This window comes from Urtica dioica, chromosome 11 (assembly GCF_054948205.1).
Source record: "Urtica dioica subsp. dioica isolate 48M chromosome 11, U.dioica_male_clone48M_v1_H2, whole genome shotgun sequence".
Lineage (NCBI taxonomy): Eukaryota > Viridiplantae > Streptophyta > Magnoliopsida > Rosales > Urticaceae > Urtica > Urtica dioica.
In genome coordinates, this window is record NC_142766.1 from 23,137,782 (window position 1) to 23,163,391 (window position 25,610).

The window sequence follows — 25,610 nt, forward strand, 5'->3', positions numbered from 1 at the left end:
GACTCCTGGGCGTTTATTCACTTCCTTATTATCCACTTTGTAAAATGATCTTCACCAACCATCTCTCTGCATCTCTCTCTCTCACGATATATATACACACACACACACACACACACACACACTCATATATATATATAGACAAATCTAGTTGGAGAGAAAAAAATTGTGAAAGTTTGTTATGTGAGAATTCAAACGAGTTTATGTGAGCGTGAGAGCCTCCTCCTTTTCGACCTGAATGTTTTTTTGTACTTGTGAATTTTCATTGTTTGTGAGCTGATCATGCCCATGTTTTTATAGTTGCTTAGGGTAACTTTCAAAGTTCGTGCTTTGAACAAAAAAAAGAATTAATTTTTTTTGTCACTTTTTTCTAGTCTTATTTTGACAACAGTTTCTCATATTTACTCGGCTATGTTACGTAGTCTTTGCTCTTACCTTATAAGTTCGGTGTCTTTCTTCGTTCTTAATCCTTGAGCGCTATGCTCGGACTATTGGTCCTATCTAGGGTTTTCTTTTTGGATTATTTACTGTTGTACAAGTAACGAAAAAAAAAAAAAAAAACTCGGCTGTAATTTAAATGGTACGGAAGTTGACAATCTATCTTGGCAAATTGCCATTTATTATCCCCAACAACATTTGAGTGAACTTTCAATCTGGATTCTTCTCACCCCAACAAATGTAGTACTGCCTCTGAGAACTAAATGGCTCTACTTAGATGTTTTTAATTATAGTTTATTCATCTGGTACTTTCGACGTGTTTTAGATATAATAAAAAAAAAAGTTTTTTTAAGGTGAGATATAACGCTAGATAATATACATATCATAACATGCATTTTTGTTCATTTATTTGTAAAAGTTTAATGTATATTATATTATCTTTTTGATTGTCACAAGTTTACATTTGTAATTTTGTTCTAGTTTTGAATCTTTTCAGCGTTGAGGTTTTTTTTTCTTTTTTTTCTTTCTAAAAATGTGTTTGATATATGTACTTATGCGTACTACTAGGTAGAAATGCTTGTGGCGCATTAAATTGTAAATAACTACGTAATTAAAATATTCAATAGAACATGAAAAAAATAGTTAAATTTTACCAAAAGACGAATTACATTCAAAGTTTTTCGAACCCTTGGACATTCTAGTTAGGTTTGCCTATAAAACTCACAACTTAGACTCTCAGACCCATGGTGAGGCGGCGTACGGAGAAGACCGGCGATGGTGCAAGAGAACGAGCTTAAGCCTTTCTGTGGCGGTCCGATCTCTTTCCTATTCTTCCTCTGCTCCTTTTGAGCTCCTCTAAACAATTATTACAACTATCACACACACACACACACACACACACACACATTAGTTATAGATTTCAGACCAATGTCCCAATCGAAAACGACGCAATCTCAGATTCGTTCAAGCTCAAAAGGTCAACAATATCAACAATATTCTAGAGCGATTACAAAAATTGACAAAAGAAATTCTAGAATCCCTATTTCCAAAGTTGAATTTCGGAATTAACAACATAGAAAGAACCAAACAAGACGAGACTTCAAGAAGAACAAAAACCATACAATTCTTCAAACCCATTTTTTTTGAGAAATTTGAAGAAGGAAGAGCGATAAATGGATAGAGAGAGAGGAATTACCTTTGCGACAGAGAACGGCGAGCGTCGACGAGAGAGAGAGAAGGACAATAGAAAAATGAAAAGGCACAACTAAGAAAATGTAAGTAACGCAATGTAAATGTGAATAAGCATATGACACGAATAATTTGTGTTTTAAGCTATTAAACTTGTCTAATTATTTGGCATTTCATTTCGTAATTTAACCTTGTGACATATTACATTACATAGATATCTATTATCTGATAAAAAGCAGCCTCAAGTTAGTATATATGTATCTATGTATATAACAAGTATACAACATATCATTTTTCATGGATAGGGCGAGTTAATTGTGGCCAAACAATCACACGGTTAGGAATTCACATTAAATGCGTGACTTAATTGAGCTCAACTACAAGTCATAATCCAAGTCCCAAAAAAAAAAATCTACATCTCATTTGTCAATACTAGATTACTACATTGTTGTCGTCTCTCAATTTTCAACTTTGAGTCATAAATTTGATATTTTTTTTGGAGCCATATGCTATGTAGACAACTGATTTTCAACGAAGTCCAACAAGCAAGAGTGTAAAGAAGGACTCGTGATCATTTAATGAGCACATGGAAGATGGAACACTAAAGCGCTAATCACAAAGAAGATAACAATTGTAGAATTTTTTTTTTTTTTTTCAAAGTTTAGCCAGATTGCAATAATACACAAGTTGTATATATTTAGTTATTTAGACGAGTATAGCAAAAGTGGCCTAGGAAGTTTGGTATTTAATTATGTAATTAGTTAACTAACTAATATAAACTTAAACGTTTACTAACTAACTAACATTTGGTAAGTTTTTAGTAAATAGCCAACATTTGATAAGTGTTTGGTAAATATCCAACATCAAATGAGCGTAAATAGTTATTAGCATGCAAGAAAAAAAAAATCAATAACTGTAAATAGTCATTTATAATAATGCTCGAATTAATAGTCATTTTAATTAACAAAAAAATTGGTAAATAGCCAATTAAAATTTTTGGAATTGTCATATAGTCAACATTTCGTAAATATTAAGTAAATAGCCATAAAAATGACGTGACATAATAAATGGAATTTGCTATTTACCTAAGATTTTACGTCTGTAAATATATGAAAATGACTATTTACCTAAAATTTATGAAACATTGACTATTTAGTAATGTCAAACTGTAAATATGAGTATTTACCCAATGGACCCTTTAATTAATAATGTATAATGACGTTGGGCGGAAAGTGGAATAAGATATTTAAGTCAATTTAGGTGTGTAAATAATGGGTTATAGCTATTTATCAAAAAATTGCTAAAAATTGGACAAAACGTAAATGTAAATATGACTATATATTTAATGGAATTAATGTATGTATGTACCTCTATAAAGTTTCCTATTTTTTACGTTCCATTAAACTATCTCTACTTAATTAGCTCTTTTATTATTATTAGAAAACTCCTCCAATTATGTATGGTCCAGTACATAGTTATATGTAACTATAATATTTTATGGATTAGTCTTGTATATATATACACAAATTTAAAACTAAACATTAGTTTAATGAAATAAAATATATTCTAGAGTCTAGAACCAAAAACTGAATATTTTGAACACTAATGTTTCATATTATTATTAATTTTGGCTTGGATTGCATTTTTAGACAAACTTGTAATTAAAGTGTATATAACAAAATTTATTATAATGGATAGTTTCAAGTCCAGGCCAGTGGTAGTCTATTGTATAGGTACAGAAACAATGAAAGTTACTTAACACTCACGTAATATGAATATTTGATGTATATATTTACCTGTTTTCAGAATCGCGCATAAGTTATGAATTTATATGGTCCTGGCTAGAAAACTGAATGGTGACTTCCTAATAACGCTTTTGAAGAAAAGTCCTCTAAAATACAATAATAATAAAAAAAAAATACATGAGGTGTATAAAATTGCTAGATATTTTTATTTTTATAAATCGCACGAAACTTCCATTCGAATTAGAGTTAGTACCAAAAAAAATACAGGAGAACAAAAACGGCCTGCATTACTATAGTAATGTCAAATTGCTATATAATAATTGCTCTTAAATTTTTTAACATTGATTTTGGAAATGTACACCGCAGTCCGCAGTAATAATTAGAGTATGAAAATAATTTTATGAATATTATTTTGTTGAATTCGTAATGACGTCTTTACTTTTCTCTCCACTCCATTAATTCCACAAGTTTAGAATAAATCCCTACGGTCCAGAAGGACTCTAAAAATGAAGAAACCCTAGCTTTTCCTTTCCAGTCCCTCTCGGTGAGGTGACCCTATTTTGTTATGGCGTTCCATATTTGGCCAAATTTTAAGTGACACGTATGGTTAAAGAAAAAGAGGCTCATCAATTTTATATTAAATGAAATTCATAGGCCTCGCGATGAGTCACCTAATACATATGCAGGCAATATGTATGGCACGGTATTAATGTAGCTTAATTCACGAGCACATTATTTCATACTTTAAATTATTATTTTGCGTCCATAAATTTCATATGACCCCTCTGCCTATGCATGCTTTAATGCAACGCGATAGTGGTGCCAAAAATAAATGGTCTCATACAGTTGAAATAAAATAATTACGTACCGAATCATACCTATACAAATATATATATATATATATATATATATATATATATATATATATATATTATAAGCAAACCAGAGAGTTGTATATATAGCCCTTATTATTATTATTATTATTATTATTATTATCATCATCATTTCTTGTGCTTTTCCATTTGAAAGCAATAATGGAAGAATGTGCAAAAGATGTGGAGAGTGGACTTGAGTCGATGAGAGAGTATTTCAGAAGTGGAAAGACCAAAGAAGGTTCTTGGAGAGAATCACAGCTCAAAGGTTTGCTCAAATTTATTGAGGAAAATGAAAGATATATCATGAAGGCTCTTAACCAAGACTTGGGAAAACACCATGCTGAGGCTTTCAGAGATGAGGTTATAATCATTTTCTATATAATTAATTGTTAATGGAATTACCACCATATTGATTGAAATCATCATTGATAATGTTTTTTTTGTGTTTTTTTTTTTTAAGATTGGAACTTTGGTGAAGTCTCTCAAGTATGCGCTAAAGTCTTTAAGATCATGGATGTCCCCCAAAAAGGTAATAATAATATAAAAAAAATACTCATGGTTGACTTGATTTGACTAATATATTGACTCTTCTTATGTTCATATAGGCAAAACTGCCAGCAATTGCATTGCAAAGCAGCGCAGAATTGGTTCCTGAGCCACTCGGCCTAGTCCTAGTATTCTCTTCATGGAATTTCCCATTTGGTGAGTAAAATTTTTATATAATAAACAAATTACTTAATATATATAGTAGTGAGTTTTGACAAAAAAAAAATGATATTTGTGAATATTCAGGGCTGTCTTTGGAGCCGTTGATAGGGGCGATATCCGCCGGAAACGTGGCGGTGTTGAAGCCGCCGGAGTTAGTTCCGGCGTGTTCTTATTTGCTAGCGAATACGATGATGAGATACCTCGACTCCAATGCCATCATGGTCGTCCAAGGCGGCCCCGAAATCGGCCAACACCTCTTACACCAAAGATGGGACAAAATCTTCTTCACAGGTCACTCATATTATTTACAACATTCTCTTGAATAGATTCTTTTTTTTTTGGACATACGTAGCCAGATGTATATTTGGGGGCTACTGTGCAAAAAAAAAAAATCAGGGGGTTAATTTATAAATTTTAAGATAAAACAAAAAAGGAAAAAAAAAAGTAAAAAAAAAAAACCGGCAAAAGGTATAGAAGTTGAGGAGGGGCTAATGCTCTCTCTGGCCATGTTTTTTTAACTTTTGCCGGTTCTCGGATATAATCCTCCTGGCCAGAGACGGAGCTAGAAACAATTATTAGAGGGGTATTAGTGTAAAATATTCTTAAGGGACCATGTAAAACCAAGTTATTTAAATAAATAGTAATAAAAAAATATTGAAAAAATCATATTTGAGGCCTTAGCCAATGTCCCTTCTTCGGATCTTATTGTTTTAGGCGAAATTATGGTTTCAAATAGTTTTACACCTAAATTCAACATTTTTTCACTCTATAACTGCAAACCGATGATCTCCGTCTGGATTTGTCAACCAATTGACGTCCACATTCTTTCATAAACTCTCATACAAATAAACTATTTTACCCAAAAATAAAATAAGGTGAAGTTAGGCACGCAAAACGTCATCGGTTTCAATCTTTAAAAGTTCAGGGACTAGTGCTGCAAAAAATGGTCAATACGCCACAATGTAATAAATTATGGAACTCTATTATGTATACGTTTATATGCACTAAATTCATTGATTAAAATGTTACAGGGAATGCTCGTGTGGCACGGATAGTGATGTCCGCGGCCGTGAAGCATCTCACGCCCGTCGTCCTCGAATTGGGTGGCAAATGCCCTGCCGTTTTCGATTCTCTTTCCAGCTCTTTCGACAGAGAGGTAAATAAAAAAAATAAAATATCAAATGTAACACTTTTTTTTTTCTTTGGTAATGTTAATTAATTTTCTTTACATTGATTATTTGATATATGCATACAAGGTGGCCGTGAAACGAATTGCCGTGGGGAAATTCGGGACTTGTGCAGGCCAAGCTTGCATTACGATTGATTACGTTCTTGTGGAGAAGAAATTTCTCTCTGAAGCTGTGAGAATTATCTTCTTCTTTTTTTTTTTTTTTTTTTTTTTTGAGTTTTGTGATATGATTATGAAATGACATGTTGTTGCTTCAGATGGAGCTATTTAAATCGGTAACTACGAAGATGTTCGGAGAATACCCAAGAAAGACGAACACTGTAGCGAGGATCGTGAGCGAAGGACATTTCTTGAGGGTCAAGAATCTTCTAGACGATCCGCTGGTCAAGGCTTCCATTGTTTACGGCGGAAAAATGGACGAAGAAAACTTGTAAGTACAAAATATTACTAGTCATGAAAATAAAATTTTAATAAAAACTCCACATCAAACAATGAGTTTATGAATTTTTTTTTATATTCTAGGTTCATCGAGCCAACAATCTTGGTCGATCCACCACTCGATTCGCAGATCATGACCGAAGAAATCTTCGGTCCATTGCTTCCAATCATCACAGTAAGAAATCCTAATTGAAAAGGCTTCAACATTTTTCTACCAAGTCATTTCTCTTGTTTAATTACTTTTTATTTATTTATTTATTGACACAGTTAGAGAATATTGAAGACAGCATTGGGTTCATAAGCTCAAGACCTAAACCTCTTACCATCTACGCCTTCACCAAAAACAAACGGCTCGTGAAAAGAATCGTCTCCGAAACTTCTTCGGGGAGCGTCGTAGTCAACGATTGCATTATTCAAGTAACCCTTAAATTATTTATTTATTTTCCTTCACTTGTATCACAACTAGATTTTAATTTTTGATAATTTAATCGCAGTACGCGGCCGATACGGTCCCTTTTGGAGGGATCGGAGAGAGCGGGACCGGGAGATATCACGGGAAATTCTCATTCGACGCGTTTAGTCACGAAAAGGCCGTGCTAAAAAGAGGGTTCTTGACCGATTTCTGGTTCAGATTTCCTCCATGGAATGACCACAAACTTGATCTCTTAAGGTGTGCTTATAACTTTGACTACATTGGGCTTCTTCTTGTCATCCTTGGCTTGAAAAAATCCCACACCACTTTACACTCCCTCTGAACATTTTTCAATTACATATAAATTAATCATGGATTTTATTGAGCATGTAAGTATATGTTTGAACATGTATCCTAAGTGAGTGACAGTTTATAATACATCTCTGCTATGGACATGTATAATAAAGCCGACAATGTATTTCGTTAATTTGTTGTTGTTTTAATTTTTATTTATTTTATATATCTGTAATTGAAATTTTTTTTTTTTTTTCTTTATCTCATATATATTTTTTTTTTAAACTTATAACATGTATATTCATATACATCACCAATAGGATTCTGAGAAGATCGCCGAGATATTCCAAAAAGCTGGGTGAAAAAATATCACAAAAGAGCTTCTATTTTATTTGCAACTTTCTTTAAAATTAGCAATTCTTAAGATATTAACTTGAAAAAAAAAAATTCTCACTAACAATTCTTCATCTGCACAATCGATCGCTTCATTTCACCTCACTTCAGACACTTCTATTATCATGAATGGAGAGATTTTTAGTGCGATTAATGAGAGATGTCGATTCATGTTCCATCCATTTTCCTCTCATACCCCTGCAAACATGATAGCATATTTAGACTCTCAATAAACTAAAGCCATGGATTGAATATCAAGCTATTACAACACTTACTCAGATCGTAGTATCCAAAATCATCCAACAACGATGCCATCTCCGCGTAATTCTTGAATATGTTCAACATCTCAACTCCTTGATTCAGACCAACCTGTACCAAAATAATATCAGAAGCTAATCACTGTACAGTAAAGTAGAGTATATAATAGAATCACCTCGTGGGTGTCCTTTGTATAAATCACGGACGAGTTGCGAAAATTTTCCCGAATTGAGAGTTGGGCACATATTTCACGATATGCTAAATGACCGGGAAAAAAAAACCCATTCACTATATGCAAGAACATCATGTCCTTTTGCCGAAATCTATCACTTGCCCGACCATCTCGGCCACACCAACAAACTGTTCACTCTCAGTTACCTATCACAAACAAAAATCTTTCATTTAACTCCTGAGATATGAATCAAGACACATCGATAATCAGACAGCACTACTCTCACCGAGAAGAAGAGGAAGATCGGGCAGATTGGATGCTGCGAAAAGCAGCGTCGAGTTTCTCGTTGCCATCTTCGGACCGGCTAGCCCAAACACCTTATTTAAGCGACTTGTGAATGTCGTCCTCGCTGAACGACTTTATGACGTAGAACTTGGCCTTTTCGAGGTCCGTCTGAAAATCGGGGAGATTATATTTCTCTCGAAGCTAAGAAAACAGCCCAACCTCTTTCTTCTCAAAAGGAGGAACCGAAAGAGACATGCGAGTTCTTGGACCTATAAAAAAAACACGGCGTATCATCAAATAACAAGAAGATAATTTGGAAAGTGGAATAACCAAACTACTCAAGCGTCAATCTTAGATAATCAGTTCTTGTAACCATTACATACCATTTGCTGCGTAGCGAGGCCATCCGAGTTATACACTTCAGAAACATGTGTTCTTCGGCTGATATTACAGAGTTCAGAAACAAAGAGCTGAAACAAAGAGCACATTATCAATATATGTATACACACACACACACATATATATATATATATATATATATAGAGAGAGAGAGAGAGAGAGAGAGAGAGAGAGAGTTTCTTGTGTTTATAAAACGATGGCTTGAATGCTATAAGGATGAATAAATTCCAAACTAGGCATAAAGAACTTGCATTAGAATAAATATTCAGATGAAATCATTAATTTAATTGAGCAGCTAGCGGATATACCAAAAAAAATTCATTCATCGTGATTCCTATTCTTATTTCGACAAGAAATATATCACTAAAATTCAACAGGATATTTTATGGGCATTAAAACATCCTAATTTTCATAATTGCACAAGAAAGATTGCATCGCAACCTTGGTACCTAAAAGACCTTAAAACCCTAAACCTATCATATTTCGTTATTTTAATCATCGAGTAAAAGAAACGGATCATTTCATAAACAAAAAAACATAAACGGATCATTTGAGAAACAAGAAACAGAAACGGTTACTTTCAGAAACAGTGATGATCGATCTCTATTGGTGCGCAGATTCAGAACAGAACAATAAATAGTTATTAAGAAAAAAAAAAAAAAAAAAAAGACCTGTAAAGAAGAGCGACGATTATCTGTTTCCCAGAGTCGAACAGAAGGAGAAAGTGATGGAGGTAGTTTGCAATTGTGAAGCAAGTATAAAAAACGACAACAAACACAGATTAAACGACATGAAAACTGTAAATGACAAACGACATACGACGAAAATAGTAAAAACGACAGAAAAATAAAAACGACGTAAATCGACGAAAAACGACATACGACGAAAAGTGTAAAACAAATATAAAAAACGACAACAGACACCAGATTAAACGACATGAAAAGTGTAAATGACAAACGACATGCGACGAAAATCGTAAAAACGACAGAAAAAGAAAAACGACGTAAATCGACGAAAAGCGACATACGACGAAAAGTGTAAAACAAATATAAAAAACGACAACAGACACCAGATTAAACGACATGAAAAGTGTAAATGACAAACGACATGCGACGAAAATCGTAAAAACGACAGAAAAAGAAAAACGACGTAAATCGACGAAAAACGACATACGACGAAAAGTGTAAAACAAATATAAAAAACGACAACAGACACCAGATTAAACGACATGAAAAGTGTAAATGACAAACGACATGCGACGAAAATCGTAAAAACGACAGAAAAAGAAAAACGATGTAAATCGACGAAAAACGACATACGATGAAAATCGTTAAAAACGACATAATATTGTAAAACGACAGAAAAAGAAACACGACATAATAAGAAAAAAAAACGACAACACAGGTTAAATGAAATGAACGTGTAAATGACAAAACAACAAATGACGAAAATCGTAAAAACGACAGAACATCGTAAAGACAACAAAAAAAACGACGTAAATTGACGAAAAACGACGATTTAACAAACAAGCTGGGCAAAAACTTAATTTACATAGCAAACAAATGAAAAGAATATCCTTTCATTCAATTACCATTCTTATTGCTAGTCTCTCTGCAGCTTCGCCGCCGTACAACCATGGCGGAGACTCCGATGAGACACTCACCCAGAATATCCAAGCACTCACAGAACCCTAACTCTATTTCCAAGCCCTCGCCGTTGAACTCGCTCACACCTCCCACTCCCCGAACTCAAACACCTCGTCGTTCCAATCGCCGAGCTTCGCTCAGCTTCGAATCCGAGGCCCCTCGCATGGCCGTCGTTGATTCGCCCAAGGTGGCCTCGAAGAGAATCCCCAGATCTCCGGCGGCCAAAACCCTAGATTCTGGCAAAAATGGCGATACATTGAAGAAATCTCTGGCGAATGTTGCTAAGATGAACGAGAAGCCTGTTGTGGCATCTTTTACTCCGGCGTCTCCGGAGCCACCAGAATCGAGGAAGAGAAAGAGAGGAAATGGTGGTTCGCCGGTGGTGACCAGAGGAATGGCTTCAAAGGATGGGAATTCGAAGAAGCAGAAGAAGAGCACCGAGTCGAAGAGAAGAGTTTTCTACAGGAAGGTCGTGTACGACGGCGGAGAATTCGAGATCGGAGACGATGTGTATGTGCGGAGGAGAGAGGACGCGAGCTCCGACGAAGAAGACACCGAGGTCGAGGATTGTAGGGTTTGCTTTAAGGCCGGGAAGGCGGTGATGATCGAGTGCGACGATTGTTTGAATGGATTCCATTTGAAGTGTCTCAAACCGCCTCTGAGGGTGGTTCCGGAAGGAGATTGGATTTGCGGATATTGCGAGGCTCGGAAAGCCGGTCAGAAGGTTGACTTTCCAGAGCCTCCGAAAGGGAAGAAACGTAGGAGGACGATGAGAGAGAAGCTTCTTTCGAGTGATCTATGGGCTGCTCGTATCGAAAGGTAGTTTTCTTTTTCTTTCATTGTTTCGTTTCAGTAGTTTATTCGAAATTTGTGCAAATCGAAGCCGGTTTTAGTACTTGTTGTTAATGCGTGGTTGTGCTATTGTGTGTTCAGTTTGTGGACAGAGGTGGATGGTAATTACTGGTGTCGAGTTCGATGGTTTATGATCCCAGAAGAGACTGCTTCAGGAAGACAACCTCATAACCTGAGGAGAGAGCTTTATCGCACCAGTGATTGTGCTGACATCGAGGTGAACGACAAAATCTTCGAATTGATTGATGTTCTGTTTGATAATGTTAGCATAGAGTTATGGTGGTTATGTTTTGAACTTCTAGTTTTATCAAGCGGAAAACTTTATTGTGATTCTTTGTTATTCACCCTTTGCATTGGTATATTTTTCTTTTGTTCTTTCTTTCTTTCTAGATAAAGTAGCATCTTACATTTTTTTTCTTCTTTCTTTTGTTTTGGTGAATTCTTGATTTATGTTGAGCAGAATTTCTACTACGGTTCAAACATGGTTGAGGCTTGAGATTTCATGTAATTTGAACTGTTCACATTTCCATAGGTCCAAACTTATTATAAACTATTCCTTGGCGTACTAGATTCATACAATATTTTGTACACTGGTCTTTCATTAATTTGTTTTGGGAAACTCCGATTCTTATTGCAATTTTAACCTGAAGTGCAAATGTTGCAGATGGAATGTCTCCTTCGGCATTGTTTTGTCAAGAGCCCCAAAGAATATGCCAAGGCCACAGACGAAGGGGACAATGTTTTCTTCTGTGAATATGAGTACGACGTGCATTGGCACAGTTTCAAACGTCTGGCTGAAATCGATGACGAAAAAGAGGTGGGCTTTAAAAATTAGTAGCAGAATATTCCTCTGTATGAAGTGAAGTGGAGTTAGGCTTACCATTCAGTTGAATTTATAAGATTTTTTTTCTTCTTCTTCTTTACATTTTATAGGATGGTGAAGAAGCTGGCAAAGAAGTAGAATCTGACAGTGACGACGATGATTGGAAAGCTGGAAAACACGTAGAGTCTGACAGCGATGATGAATTGTTTGATGAAGAGGAAGAGAGCCTTAAAACTAGGCGAGCTAAATCATCTTCAGCTCATGTGTTGGCTGCTGTATGTCTGCTAATTTTTTACAATCACATATATATGGCATTAGTAGGAAGATTTCCAAAACTAACTAGTTGATTTGTGTTTATGTACAGAACTCGGGAAAAGGACGCTTCTTTGGGCTTGAAAAAGTGGGGGCGAAGAAGATCCCAGAGCATGTAAGATGCCATAAGCAAACTGAAATTGAGAGAGCGAAAGCGACACTTCTTTTAGCATCAACGCCAAAGTGTCTTCCTTGCAGGAATAAGTATGTTAAAGAGCACCTGTGTTTAGGTTCCCTTGAGATGTATCAATTTCTACTTTCTAATATATGGCTGTTTTGTGTAGAGAAATGGAGGAGATAACTTCCTTTATAAAAGGTGCGATATGTGATGACCAATGCCTCGGTCGTTGCTTGTACATCCATGGTGTTCCTGGGACTGGCAAGGTGAAGCTTTTTTTTTTCTTCTTGCATTCATTTAGTATGACTGAATTTTAACACACTGTGTTTTCCCTTTTAGTTCTAACCTTTTTCTCTGGAAACCGTAGACAATGAGTGTACTGGCTGTTATGAAGAATCTGAGGTCTGAAGTTGACGCCGGAAACATCAAACCATATAGTTTTGTAGATATTAATGGTTTGAAGTTGGCATCTCCTGAAAATATCTATAAGGTGAGATACACAATTACAAAATGGCATGTTGTTTATGTTTAATTGTTTCTCTAATCTGTCATGTTCCGACAGGTTATATATGAAGCATTAAGTGGACACAGGGTTGGTTGGAGAAAGGCCCTACATATGCTTACCGAACGGTTTTCAGAAGGAAAGAAGTTTGGCAAAGAGGATGACCGACCTTGCATTCTGCTTATCGACGAACTTGATCTTCTCGTGACCAGAAATCAGTCGGTAATTCAACACTCCTTTCTTTTCTGTTCTTTTCATTTACTGGTCTAAGGTAGTATCTGGTAACTTTTCCTGTGCGAGTTTCTTGACTAGTTATTTGTCATATGAATAACAGAATATGCAATGAAAGCAGAAAAATTAGTCCCTAACTTTTTACTTTTGCAGGTTCTGTATAACATTCTTGACTGGCCAACTAAACCACATTCCAAGCTGATTGTGATCGGTACACATTTTGCTTCAGCTTCTTCTTGTCTTTTAGAATATATCTGCTAGGATAATTTTTCATTCATGGAAAATGTATTATTTTAGGCATAGCAAATACAATGGACCTTCCAGAGAAGTTGCTTCCTCGCATCTCAAGTCGGATGGGAATCCAAAGGCTCTGCTTCGGCCCCTATAATTTTCAACAACTTCAAGAAATCATTTTGAGTCGGCTTAAAGGAATTGATGCGTTTGAGAAACAGGCGATCGAGTTTGCTTCTAGAAAGGTCAGTTGTGTCCTTTTATAATTACACCATGGCGGTCCATGCATCTATGAAAATGATGAATTTTTCATATACGATATTGTTTAACGCGCTCAAGTAAAATCTAGGTAGCGGCAATTTCAGGAGATGCTCGTCGTGCTCTTGAAATTTGTAGACGCGCAGCTGAAATCACAGATTATCGTCTGAAGACACTAAGCTCAAACTCCACCAACGCTTCAGAAGGTGCCAACTCATTATAATAGGAAGAATCGCTTCATTTTAGTTCAGCAGTTCATATATCTCTCCATTAAATGCCTCGGTAGAAAATGGAACTTGTTACTTATAGAATCAATATGTGTCAATTCCCAGGGAAAGCCCTTGTCGGCATGGCAGAAGTTGAAGCAGCTATTCAAGAAATGTTTCAGGCACCCCATATTCAAGTTAGTCACAACTGAAAAACGATTGAAGTTATCACTTGTTACAGCTTAGTTTCATTTGAATAATAGATAATATTTTGAAATGGGCGCGATAACTTTCGTTATTGCATTGAGGAGTACATAAGTTTTTACTTTTCATTGTTGCTTTAGTTTTGAAATGTTTGATTTCGGTCAATGTTTATTTGTGAAAGTAAATTGAATTTGGGCGCTTTTGCAGGTGATGAAAAGTTGTTCAAAATTTAGTAAAATTTTCTTGACTGCTATGGTGTATGAGCTATATCAAACGGGAATGGGTGAAACTACCTTTGAAAAGGTCAACCTTTCTCTTTCTACTTGATAACACTGCATGTTCATTACTTTTCACTTCTTTATTTTGTTCATTCCCAAAATTAAAAAGTAAATATTTTTTATACTACAATTTCAGTTGGCAATGGCTGTCACACGTCTCTGTACAAACAACGGAGAAACATTTCCAGGGCACGATACACTCTTAAAACTTGGGTAAGTTTGATGATGATAAGTTCTCGAAGAGAAGCTACAAAAAGTTCAGAAATTACAGATAACGGGCATTCCATATATTTATGAAATATGCAACCACTCTCTTTTTCTTCTTTTCAATGTATGCCTATTTCAGATGAGTGTGTATGAACAATATTCTCAAATTCAGTCGTTTAGGCCATTTTTTATATATTTAATATATAAAAACATTTCGGCAGGTGTAAGCTCGGTGAATGCCGGATTATTCTATGCGAATCCGGGGCAAAGCACAGGTTGCAAAAGTTACAACTCAACTTCCCAAGGTTTGTTCCTAAGTTCTACATCACCTCTTATATTTGAGATTTATGTTGCTTTAATAATGTTCCTTTTGTTTTTTTGCTTGATTGTAGTGATGATGTCGCATTTGCTCTGAAAGATAGTAAGGAGATACCTTGGTTGTCCAAGTATCTATGATATACAAGCTCAACCCAGAGAGAGAGAAAAAAAAAAAAAAAAAAAAAAAAAAACTGTTAAAGGGAATATTACTAAAAGGAAAAAAAAAATTGATTGTAGGTCATAGAGAGAGAGATTCAATTTTGTAATTCATTATTCTTGTTCGTAGTTGTAAACTTGTAGACCAAACAAACTGTTCATTTTTTCCATTCGACGCTGTAATGCTCACACTATACAAACTTCTCAACTGTAATAGATTAGACTCGATGGTGTTCTTGTCATCAAATCGTTTGAAAGAGAAACGACATCCTAGAAAGTTACTTGAAAAAATGGCATTAATTGTTTGTCCCTACTTTGAGACTATAAGACTATAGACTTCTATAACTCTCATATTTTTCTATACCACTTTTATCACACAAGAAGAGACTGATTTGAAAACAAACTGAGATATTGATTTGAAAATAAACTTGGAAGTTAGGAATACAAAATGGGACAATCCCATCCATTTCTGGGGATTAAAAGAAGAGTTGAAGCTCTTTGCAACGTGAGTAGAATGGATTAAAGTATTAAACACACGATAACAATAAACGACAAACATGTAATAATAAAGATGAGTTTCTTGCTTCTTCTTCTTCTTCTTCTTCTTCCTCTCCAATTCTACTGCTCTCAGCTCCCCTAATAATAAAGATTATTCATTTTCTTTGTTTTAATATTCTAAAAACCAAACGAGGATGTATGAGCCTATGTGATCGAGAGACAATAAAATATTATTACCGCGTTTGAGCTCTCGGCTTGTTCTTGCATCTCACCCTGCTTAAACTTCATACTAGACTCGATATTTTCTTTTTCGTTGCTTCTAGTTGATTTGTGTGCATATGCAAAAGTTTTGCTCTGCTGCTCTATATTTTTATATTGATCTGAGATTTTCCTTCTCCCAATTTAATCTCTAATTTTATTCGACAATTTCACTTGGTATGATATATAATTTAAATGGCATGCCATGAAACCATTCTACGATTGTTATATTAGTATCATATAATTATTTTACTCTAGAATTTCACTTTAGTCGGATTTATAATTTAAATGGAAAGATATTAATCCATTCTAGATTGTTATATAATGTATTAATTAAATAAAAATATCTTACGTTCGGCCGTGTACACAAAATATTTTATTAATTAAATTGTTTCTAACTAATTATATTTGTGTTAAATCTCTGTTCCTGAAGAGTCTTTTATATTAAATTATACAAAATTTATTTACCTTTTTTTTTTACGAATATTATGTACCATTTGAAACTAATTGATTAGCAAAATAGTCAAAATTTCAAATTTACAACAAAGCAGACAAAATTACGTTGTCAATTTTTTTAACACCGAGATTAAAAAATTTGACGATTATTTATAAGCAATTTCTACTTGAAAAAATTAATTTTGAGGTCAAAATTTTTTCAAATACGCTATCATCTTCCGTTTCCAAAAAAGCTGGCACACACTATTGATCTTTATTTTCTTCATTAGATTTGTATATTTTCATAAAGTTGTTTGTATGATATCTGTAATCACAAATTTTGTTTTTGTTAACCTTACTCATTTTCTAATAGACGCAAAGAGGTTAAAAAAAAAAAATACCCTTGTAATTTGCATGGTTAAAAGTTGTAAAGTGCAAAAAAGGAGTGTAAACATGTATTATATATTACTCAAAATCAAAACAGAACAGAAGTTTTCGAGTAATAAATGAAACCATGTTTCTAACTACTAACCTCATCAATCTTATATAAAATTGTCACATTTCAGGACTAAACATATGAACACTGGTTTAAATAGAATTTGGTTAATGCTGTGAAGAACAGTGTCGTCTAGGCTTGCTGCGAAAACGACGAGGTTCTCATCCACATCGGACGGCCTAAAATAGCTCTCCCATGAACAGCAAGGTAAGCCGAGTTCAACCTATCAGTGGACCCACCAAGTTAGCTTACACAATCACCAAAGTGAAAACGGAAACACACAAAATAATGGGAAGTAAAACAGTCCTCAAAGTATCGATTTTGCATCATTTAGTCCTTTGCGTAAATTAAAATAAATAAATAAATAAATAACATTCTTCCTTAAAAAGCCAAAGCATAATTTGTGAGGGATTAGTATATATACTTATCCACATCAGGTGTAGCCAATGGATCATCTGATCATCTTGAACACCTTCCAGCTGAAACAAACGGAAGAGTTCGATATGGAATCAGAAGAAAAGTCGCGTAACATTCACAACAACATCACAAATCTATCTAATCTCCTCCAACAAGATTTTTTAAAGAAAAAAAAAAAGAAGAAGACTGGTCTGTTGAGGGTATTGGGCATAAGCCGATTGACAAGATCTTATTCTCTCTCTCTCTCTCTTGCGTCATCATATGGCTATCATAAAAGAATTAAAGAAACACTAAAAAACAAGATTCACGTACAAAAAAAAAAAAGAATAAAAGAAACAGTTATTCGATCATAGGTCTTAGTTTAAGAAATAACCATTCAATCACACAGCAACAAAAAACAGATCCAACGAGTACTTATTTTATCTAAAAATAAACAATAATAATAAAATCCAAGCATTAATAAATCCGATTGCAACAAACAAAGTGTAGAGGGGAACTAAGGATGATGAGCAGGGAAGAAGATCGGAGTTCCAACGCCACAATAAAGTTCGGCGGCAAGTGGACAGTAATGAGGGGTTCCGGTAGAAGCACCGCAAGAGCAATTTGGGTACAAGTAGTAATAGTAGTTCCCGTAATAATATTCCACGTTCTCGTGGATGTACGGACGATACGTCGGAACCGGCACGGCGGCGATGAACGCCGGCGCCGCTTCTTTCGGTGTAGCCCTCGTGACCTCGACCGGCTTGCCCTTTATCGTGTGGAAGCGGTCTCGGAGCACCGCCGCGACCGCCTCGTCGGACTCGAAGCTGACGAAGCCGAATCCACGTGGCTTCTTGCTGACCTGGTCGGGGATGATGACGTGGTCGGTGATGGTCCCGAACTTGGCGAAGTAGTCGTAAAGCTCGTCCTCGGTGAGTTCCATCGACAAACCGCCCAAGAAGAGTTTCTTGCTTTGTGGAAGATCGCGATAGTTGACCTTCTTATTCTTATTCCTCTCCGCCGATACTTCTGCTCTCACCTCAGCCTGATAATAATAATAATAATGATGATGATAAAGATTTAGATGTATTCTTTGCGTTAGTCTTCGAAAAAGAAAGTAATTAATTAATGAAGTTTATGTGATCGATCGATAGAATAAATTAATTACCGCGTTAGAGCTCTCGGCTTGTTCAGGTAAGCCTAACAAATATTTGAGTTTAGACTCGATCTCCATGACATGTTTAGAAGCAGTACACTCCATATTTTTTTTTTGTCGTTAATTTGTGTGAATATGCTAAGCACTCTATTTATATAGACTTAGAATTTCCGTTCTCCTAATCCTACTCTAATTTATTCTAGAAATCCACTTTTAGTAGGATTCCTAATTTATGTGTCATGATCTTCGCCCATTCATTATAATTTAAAGTGCACCAACATAATCCATTTTACAATTAAATAAATCAACACTCTACAAAATTATTTTTCACACGCGCTTAATTAAACAAATACCCTACTTTGATATACATAACATATGTTATTGTATCAAAATATATTACAATAATAGACGGTGTACACTGAGTATTTTCTTAGTTAAATTGTTTCTAACGATTTCAACTTCTGATTCCTATATATATATATACATGCATGTATATATATATATATATATATATATATTTGTGTCAAATCTTAATTTGTCTCTACATAGCGTCTTGTATTGAACTATAAAAAATTATTTTGCCTATTCTTTTTAACTAATAAATATGATTTATTTCATTAGTAAATAAATAAAAATAAATACAGTTACATATAGATATAAATAAAAGCAGAGTATGCTATTGAGCTAGTGGACTAATTGTCCATTATTTCTAGAGCATATAACACCAAACTAGTATTATTAACTACAAAGCAAACCAAAAGTTCAATATTTCACAACTCATCATAGGATATCAAGATTAAAAATTAATAAAAACTCATGGACATACATTTTATGACAAAACCCTAGTTTTTTTTTTCTCTGTAGCCGTGACCTCTCAAAAAAAAAAAAACACTCAAATTTTCGAGATTGGATGCCATATATATTGGTCGCTTCCTCAAATGGACGCGACAAAGCTTTGTTTGGCGTTAGAAGTCAAATGGACGTGATCCCTATGAGAATCACAATACTTGATTGGGATTGCACTAGGAGACGGCTTTATAGGCACACAAAATTTGTCATGCCTCAGTATTGAAATCTGGTTAACAATTTTGAAAGATTTTGAAATCTGATCAACATTTATTAAAATCTGGTTAACATTTATTGAAATCAAGTCAACGGTTATTGAAATCTAGTCAATAGTTATAAAGAGCAAAATAGACACTTCAAAAATTAAAACAGTTGATTATGAAAAATAAAAAGTTCAACAACTAATATTGAAAAAAATTACGAAAAACAGTTATTAAAAGCTATTTCCACTTATAAATTTGTATGCGGATGATGGACAACCATTTGCTTTGTTATTGGAGCTTAATTGTTTGTTTTTTCTATCAACTAATGAAAGTAACTCAAAAAGCCGAGTACGTGCTCATATATATCATCTTCCGTTTCCAAAAAACTGGCACACTACACTATTGATCTTTATTTTTCTTCATTTGATTTGTATATTTTCAAAAAGTCGTTTGTATGATATCTGTAATCACAAATTTTGTTTTTTGTTTTTTTTGTTCTCTCATTTTCTAATAGACGAAAAAAAAAACCCCACCCTAGTAATTTGCATGGTTAAAAGTTGTAAAGTGCAAAAAAGGAGTCTAAAGACTACATGTAGTATATATTACTCGAAAGTCAAAATCAAAACAGAAACTAAAGTTTTCGAGTAATAAATGAAACCATGTTTCTAACGACTAACCTCATCAATCTGATATAAAATTGTCACATTTCAGGACTAAACATATGAACACTGGTTTAAATATAATTCGGTTAATGCTGTGAAGAACAGTGTCGTCTAGGCTTGCTGCGAAAACGACGAGGTTCTCATCCACATCGGACGGCCTAAAATAGCTCTCCCATGAACAGCAAGGTAAGCCGAGTTCAACCTATCAGTGGACCCACCAAGTTAGCTTACACGTACAATCACCAAAAACATATCGCAGACTGAGTGGAAAACAGAAACACACAAAATAATGGGAAGTAAAACAGTCCTCAAAGTATCGATTTTGCATCATTTAGTCCTTTGCGTAAATTAAAATAAATAAATAAATAAATAACATTCTTCCCTAAAAAGCCAAAGCATAATTTGTGAGGGATTAGTATATATACTTATCCACATCAGGTGTAGCCAATGGATCATCTGATTCTTCTCTGTGTTCAACTGTAGGGACTGCTGCCATATCTTGAACACCTTCCAGCTGAAACAAACAAACAGAAGAGTTCGATATGGAATCAGAAGAAAAGTCGCGTAACATTCACAACAACATCACTAAACTATCTAATCTTAATCTCCTCCAACAAGATTTAAAAAAAAAAAAAAAAAAAAAAAAAAAAAAAAAAAAAAGAAGACTGGCCTGTTGAGGGTATTGGGCATAGCCGGCATAGGCGGCTCCGTAGGCATACAGAGAAGGGTCTTGAGTAGCACCGTAAGCAGCAGCGTACGAAGCAGCATCGTAGCCTTGGCCGTACCCGTAATACGCGCTCCATTGATTCGGATCCATTTGCTGACCCCAGATTGAAGCCGTATCCTATGAGAAATTCGGTAACATTTTTAGTTTATAATTAGATATATACGTTAGATATCTCTTTCTCGAGGAAATGACCATCAAACCCCCTGTTTTTTTCAAATTCAATACTTCAGATACCTCGTTTATTTTTTTTTTTTTTTTTTTTTTTAAGTATTTTCCTTGTCGTTTACAGTTTTATTTGACTAATTTTAAAAAAGAAGTTTTAACTTAAAGGCAAAACTGTCTGAAAATTAAAAATACAGAGGTATTTATGGAGGCTTTAATTTTTGTAATTATTTAGGAAATTAGCATTTTCAAATGAGGTATTTGTAGAACTCCCACTCCCATTCATTGATAAGATTTATCAAAGGAGGACTGTAATACAAGGCTCTGGAAACAGGACAAAGGCTCAGTTGGCTTCGCCGGCAATTTTATTATCGCACTTGGGATTTATTTCAGTGTTTGATTTTATTAGGTCATTTAACGAATTTCGATTTAGATCCCTAGTAGGATCATGATTGTAAGTGACTTAACTAAAAACAAGTATCTTCTAATCGTCATCCGACCAAATTAACTTAGTCTCTCTCAAACGAGGGCAGATTATGCTTTAGGTGCAAAGACTAGCAACCTAGTATTCGAAGATAACCGTCACGAGATTGAGATCTTGAGCTGTAATATTCTAGTATTATGGTATAGCTTAGCTATGATAATTACGGTGCTAAATGATAATACCTGCTTAGCTGTTGGATTCCTGCCCCAAGAAACCCGAACGACTTGTTGGCCGATCATTTTTCCTTGCATCTTCTGAATCGCTTCTTCTGCGAATTCCCTGGAAATAACACAAAGTGTGAATAATAATACAAGTTACAATATATGAAGTGAAACAAGTTATCGAGCACTTTCCGCGCGCAATTTTATTTCTCGGCTAACTTTCGTCCACTTGGAAAGAGCCTTAGAGAGAAGAGAACAGCCATTGCTAGATATAGAAATCAGTGTATGTATTACCAAAAAGGAACACAGAGACAGAGATATAATTTATTTTCACAAGTTAAACAGACCTTGTCCCGAAGTGTATGAATCCACATCCTTTGTTCATTGGGATCTTTACGTAGGCAATCTCTCCAAACTGCAAAAACGTTTGCTTCAACTCTTCTTCGGTGATATTCGGATCCAAGTTGCCAACAAAAATCTGTGACAGATAAAAATGATAGTAATTAAGATAAGTGTACTAAATTAGAACACGATTAAGTTTTATACAGCTAGTCAAACTCACGGTCGTATTGTTCGCATCGTAATCTGATGTAGGAACGGCCGCTCCGGGAGTCGTATAAGCTGAATATGGATACGCCGCTACCCCCAAAAAAAGAAGGAAAGAATATGAAAATTAGATAATCAAATCATTTTGGAATCATATTGATCCAAATTTGAACCAAACATCACGTTTCTATTAGTGAAAGGGAAAACAGTTAAATGATTCTTAAATCAGTGGAATTGGGGACTATGGACGAGTTAGATTAAAAAAAAAAAAGGTTGATGATTTTCACTTCACCGCCTATATGTACAAAACTATAACCCTTGATCTGAAATTCATCAAAAATATTAGAATCAAAGCAGGGAAAATCAATGGAGAACCCAAATCCATCAATAAGTCGAAAACGATGTATACCTTTGGCGGCACCGTACTGTTGTTGAAATCCGGTGGTCTTCTTCGGAGTGGCGGCGCTGATCCTCATAGGCCTAGTCGAGCAATAGACTCCGTTCATCTCGGACATGGCTCGGTTCCTTTCCGCCTCGTCCACGAACTTGACGAACCCGTATCCCTTTGACCGCCCCGTGTTGGGATCGGTGACGACTTTGGCGCCTCTGACCGAAGGGTATTGGGTCCTGAAAGTCTCCTGCAAAAGGTAGTCCGTGACATCGGGCGCCAAATCTCCGACGAAGATCGAGTGTTCGAGCCCTCCCTCGGGCCGTTTCTCTCCGATCCCGAACGAAGCCCAGTTGAGCCTGAAAGTGAGCTCGGTCCCGGGCATCTGAGTCCCGTTGTAGCTCTGGAGAACCCTCTCGGCCGCCTCGTGAGAGACGAACTCGATGAACCCGTACCCCTCGGGCTGGCCAGTCAGCTTGTTCCGGATTATCTTTATCGAGATTACCTGTTTTACACAACAAGACCAATAATCTTCTTATCCCACTTCAAAATTTTCCCAATGCCGTAGAATTACATGTCTGCCTTTTTGAATCGGTTACACATACCTAAAATTTCATGTTCATTTCCCGAATTGAAGTGACGACGATAAAAGTAATGATCAAGGTTGTGTCATAAGTACGGAAAATCATAAGAAATGATGAAATACGGTACGGATAAATATCTGGAGAGAGAGAGAGAGAGACCTCGCCGGAGTGGGAGAAGCAAGAAGTGAGGTAGTTCTCGTCGACCCAGAACTGCAAATCCCCAATCCAGAGAGTTCGGACTTCCTCGAGAGTGGTTGGTTGATGATGATGAGGCTGTTGCTGTTGAGCTTGAGGATAGCCCTGAAACGTCGTCATGTTCGTCGCCATTCTCAGACCTCTCTATCTCTCTCTGCACTGTAAACCCTTTCTTCACCGCCTTTTTTTATCACGCCACGTCGTCGTTTCACGTCCAGTTACCTATTCTAAAATTGTTTATTATTTTAATTCTCTCTCCTTATTATAAATTTTATTTATTTATTTATTCATGGAGATTTAGTAAAATATGGAAATTCGATGTTAACTGCATGTGACGAGTTGCTATTTACTATTATTTATTCATGGAGATTTAGTAAAATATGGAAATTCGATGTTAACTGCATGTGACGAGTTGCTATTTACTAAGTATTGCGAATAAATCACACACGCAAGAGGGCACGATTGCAGGAGTACTAATAATTATAACGATTTTTTTTAACTTGATTTGAATTGATTCTAAAATAATAAAGAAGATGGTTTTAAACGACTAACAAAATTAAAAAAAAAATAATAATAATAAACACGAGTTTAAATCAAAGAGAAAAACAGAGCTACGACTATACCATGAATCGATTAAGTTGATTATCCTTATTTTGCTTATTGTTGTCTCGTTCCTATGTTATCAATCTCACTATTTCGAACATATTCACTAGCCCCTCTCGAGCGATCTAGCAAACCTATGCAATTGACAGATTTTTATCTCATCGGCCTCTAATCCTATTAAAACCATTACACGCATTAAGAACAATAATTCAAACGACTGCACTCTTGCTTAGAGTTTTCTACTAACCTAGGTCTATCATAAAGATTATAGCAAAAGCATGATAAATTTACTCTCTCTTGAGTAGCAAACAAATCCTATAGAATAATTCAAAGGTAGCTAATCAATGAATTAACAGCAAGCATGGTTAATAATCAAGCAAATAATATTGGAACGAGCAATAGACAAAAATAAGGGAATCATCAACGTATTGAGAAAACAAAGAACAATAATTAAACACATTAAGATGAACAAGTACAATAAGAAAGTATCCATATTAAATAAAACAAGATTCAATAATAATCTAGAGCAATAAATAAATAAGAGAAGAGAAAAATGTAGAACGAATGAATTCGGAGAATGAGAACTCGTCGGGTTGTCAATTCCATTGAGAATCCACTTTTTTGTTTTTCAAAAAGTTATAAAAAAACTAGCCAAACACTAATGAAAAACTAAAAATAAAGGAAAGATGTGTTTTTAGGTTACAATGACCCTTTAAATAGTTTAGATTGGATCCAATGCTAAAAAAACATGAAAAATAGGGTAATTACTAATGATGACGGGAGGTTCAGCGCAACGTGTTGTTTATTCTACGCGACGCATTGATGCACTGTTATGGACGCGATATGTTTCTGCCTTTCAGCGCGGCGCGCTGAAGTCTTGAGCACCGCGCTGGTGCTTTAAGCAACTTTGATTTTTACGAAAATTTTATTTTAGCTCCGTTTTGACTCCAGTTTTTTTTTTTTTTTTAAATGACTCCCATGATGTCCTGAAGCTCAAATATGCACTTAAAATCCGAAATTCACTATAAAAACACCAAAATAACTTTAAATACACTTGAAAACTCTTCAAATTCACGCTCGGGAACGATAGATGTGTATGTATAAAACAAACTCATCATTAAGACTAAAATACTCTTAAAAATCATAAAACTATTTGTTAAAAAAATCATAATATTGTCAAGATTAAAATACGTCTAAAAATATAATTAATTAGGATTATAATATCTTTTAAAATCAAATATTTTAATTTTTCATAATAAATTTTTGGGTTAATTATATGGTTTATTCCAGACTCTACACGATTAACAACTTACTTCCTAATGTTGATGTGCCCTTATAGTCCTACATAAGGGTCAAATTTCAATAACTATTTTGAATCATTTAAAATGGATTATTTTCTTCATTCAAATAACTTATTTACAAATTTCAACAATTAAGTTATTTACAAAATAAATTTCGAAACAATTTTTCATTATTAATCGGAATAGAACTCATTTGGGATGGATCCCACTTTTTTTTTTATTAATTTATTATAATAAGAACAAATAGAGAGGCTCCAGTTGAATATTCATAATTTAATACTGTCACATTCACATAAGCCAAAACGGGTTTGTTTCGTTAACATTTATATTTTATTGTTACTAGAGTATTTTGGCTTTATACGAAGGGAAAAAAAAA

The 25,610-nt window shown here is 34.9% G+C and overlaps 4 protein-coding genes and 1 non-coding gene across 6 annotated transcripts; 3 read left to right on the forward strand and 2 right to left on the reverse strand.

The window, feature by feature from the left end:
• Positions 1-4,364: 4,364 nt before the first annotated feature.
• LOC149382618 (aldehyde dehydrogenase family 3 member F1-like) lies at positions 4,365-7,514 on the forward strand. Its single transcript, XM_089601893.1, has 10 exons — positions 4,365-4,603; positions 4,704-4,772; positions 4,849-4,945; positions 5,036-5,242; positions 5,983-6,107; positions 6,208-6,312; positions 6,398-6,570; positions 6,663-6,753; positions 6,846-6,995; positions 7,073-7,514. The coding sequence occupies exons 1-10, from the start codon at positions 4,403-4,405 to the stop codon at positions 7,331-7,333; spliced, it is 1,479 nt and encodes a 492-aa protein (XP_089458019.1). The 5' UTR covers positions 4,365-4,402; the 3' UTR covers positions 7,334-7,514.
• Positions 7,515-7,614: 100 nt separating this feature from the next.
• Positions 7,615-9,520, reverse strand: LOC149382619 (YTH domain-containing protein ECT3-like). 2 transcript variants are annotated; one of them, XM_089601894.1, is made up of 6 exons: positions 9,463-9,520; positions 8,776-8,862; positions 8,394-8,661; positions 8,111-8,313; positions 7,953-8,046; positions 7,615-7,875 (listed from the first exon to the last, which is right to left on the reverse strand). In XM_089601894.1, the coding sequence occupies exons 4-6, from the start codon at positions 8,240-8,242 to the stop codon at positions 7,868-7,870; spliced, it is 234 nt and encodes a 77-aa protein (XP_089458020.1). In that variant the 5' UTR covers positions 8,243-8,313; positions 8,394-8,661; positions 8,776-8,862; positions 9,463-9,520; the 3' UTR covers positions 7,615-7,867. The 2 variants fall into 2 exon arrangements, with proteins under 2 accessions (XP_089458020.1, XP_089458021.1); XM_089601895.1 differs by lacking the exon at positions 9,463-9,520 and adding an exon at positions 9,370-9,452.
• Positions 9,521-10,346: 826 nt separating this feature from the next.
• LOC149382620 (origin of replication complex subunit 1B-like) lies at positions 10,347-15,380 on the forward strand. The gene is made up of 16 exons (XM_089630609.1): positions 10,347-11,256; positions 11,371-11,506; positions 11,954-12,106; positions 12,223-12,387; positions 12,477-12,628; positions 12,709-12,808; positions 12,910-13,032; positions 13,105-13,266; positions 13,429-13,486; positions 13,573-13,751; positions 13,856-13,970; positions 14,097-14,167; positions 14,382-14,477; positions 14,589-14,665; positions 14,881-14,964; positions 15,052-15,380. Exons 1-16 carry the CDS (start codon positions 10,427-10,429, stop codon positions 15,113-15,115), a joined length of 2,565 nt encoding a protein of 854 aa, XP_089486735.1. The 5' UTR covers positions 10,347-10,426; the 3' UTR covers positions 15,116-15,380.
• On the forward strand, positions 12,014-12,091 carry LOC149382621 (small nucleolar RNA snoR28). Its single transcript, XR_016294008.1, has one exon. It is a non-coding gene; the product is annotated as a small nucleolar RNA snoR28 (small nucleolar RNA).
• Positions 15,381-19,986: 4,606 nt separating the features above from the next.
• LOC149382622 (RNA-binding (RRM/RBD/RNP motifs) family protein) lies at positions 19,987-23,560 on the reverse strand. The gene is made up of 8 exons (XM_089630864.1): positions 23,295-23,560; positions 22,573-23,056; positions 22,180-22,256; positions 21,965-22,095; positions 21,639-21,735; positions 20,754-20,927; positions 20,509-20,597; positions 19,987-20,285 (listed from the first exon to the last, which is right to left on the reverse strand). Exons 1-8 carry the CDS (start codon positions 23,460-23,462, stop codon positions 20,195-20,197), a joined length of 1,311 nt encoding a protein of 436 aa, XP_089486990.1. The 5' UTR covers positions 23,463-23,560; the 3' UTR covers positions 19,987-20,194.
• Positions 23,561-25,610: the final 2,050 nt, after the last annotated feature.

Excerpts from the sequence above, each read along its gene's own strand:
- LOC149382619 (XM_089601894.1), bottom strand. The coding sequence starts at position 8,242 with ATGATGTTCTTGCATATAGTGAATGGGTTTTTTTTTCCCGGTCATTTA. Across the intron at positions 8,047-8,110 it reads ATACAAAGGACACCCACGAG|GTTGGTCTGAATCAAGGAGT; the intron begins GTGATTCTATTA and ends ATTTTGGTACAG.
- LOC149382620 (XM_089630609.1), top strand. The coding sequence starts at position 10,427 with ATGGCGGAGACTCCGATGAGACACTCACCCAGAATATCCAAGCACTCA. Across the intron at positions 12,107-12,222 it reads AAATCGATGACGAAAAAGAG|GATGGTGAAGAAGCTGGCAA; the intron begins GTGGGCTTTAAA and ends TACATTTTATAG. Across the intron at positions 12,629-12,708 it reads TGTCTTCCTTGCAGGAATAA|AGAAATGGAGGAGATAACTT; the intron begins GTATGTTAAAGA and ends TGTTTTGTGTAG.
- LOC149382622 (XM_089630864.1), bottom strand. The coding sequence starts at position 23,462 with ATGGCGACGAACATGACGACGTTTCAGGGCTATCCTCAAGCTCAACAG. Across the intron at positions 23,057-23,294 it reads GCTTCTCCCACTCCGGCGAG|GTAATCTCGATAAAGATAAT; the intron begins GTCTCTCTCTCT and ends TGTGTAAAACAG. Across the intron at positions 22,257-22,572 it reads ACAGTACGGTGCCGCCAAAG|CGGCGTATCCATATTCAGCT; the intron begins GTATACATCGTT and ends TTTTGGGGGTAG.
- LOC149382618 (XM_089601893.1), top strand. The coding sequence starts at position 4,403 with ATGGAAGAATGTGCAAAAGATGTGGAGAGTGGACTTGAGTCGATGAGA. Across the intron at positions 5,243-5,982 it reads GGACAAAATCTTCTTCACAG|GGAATGCTCGTGTGGCACGG; the intron begins GTCACTCATATT and ends AAAATGTTACAG. Across the intron at positions 6,108-6,207 it reads CCAGCTCTTTCGACAGAGAG|GTGGCCGTGAAACGAATTGC; the intron begins GTAAATAAAAAA and ends TATGCATACAAG.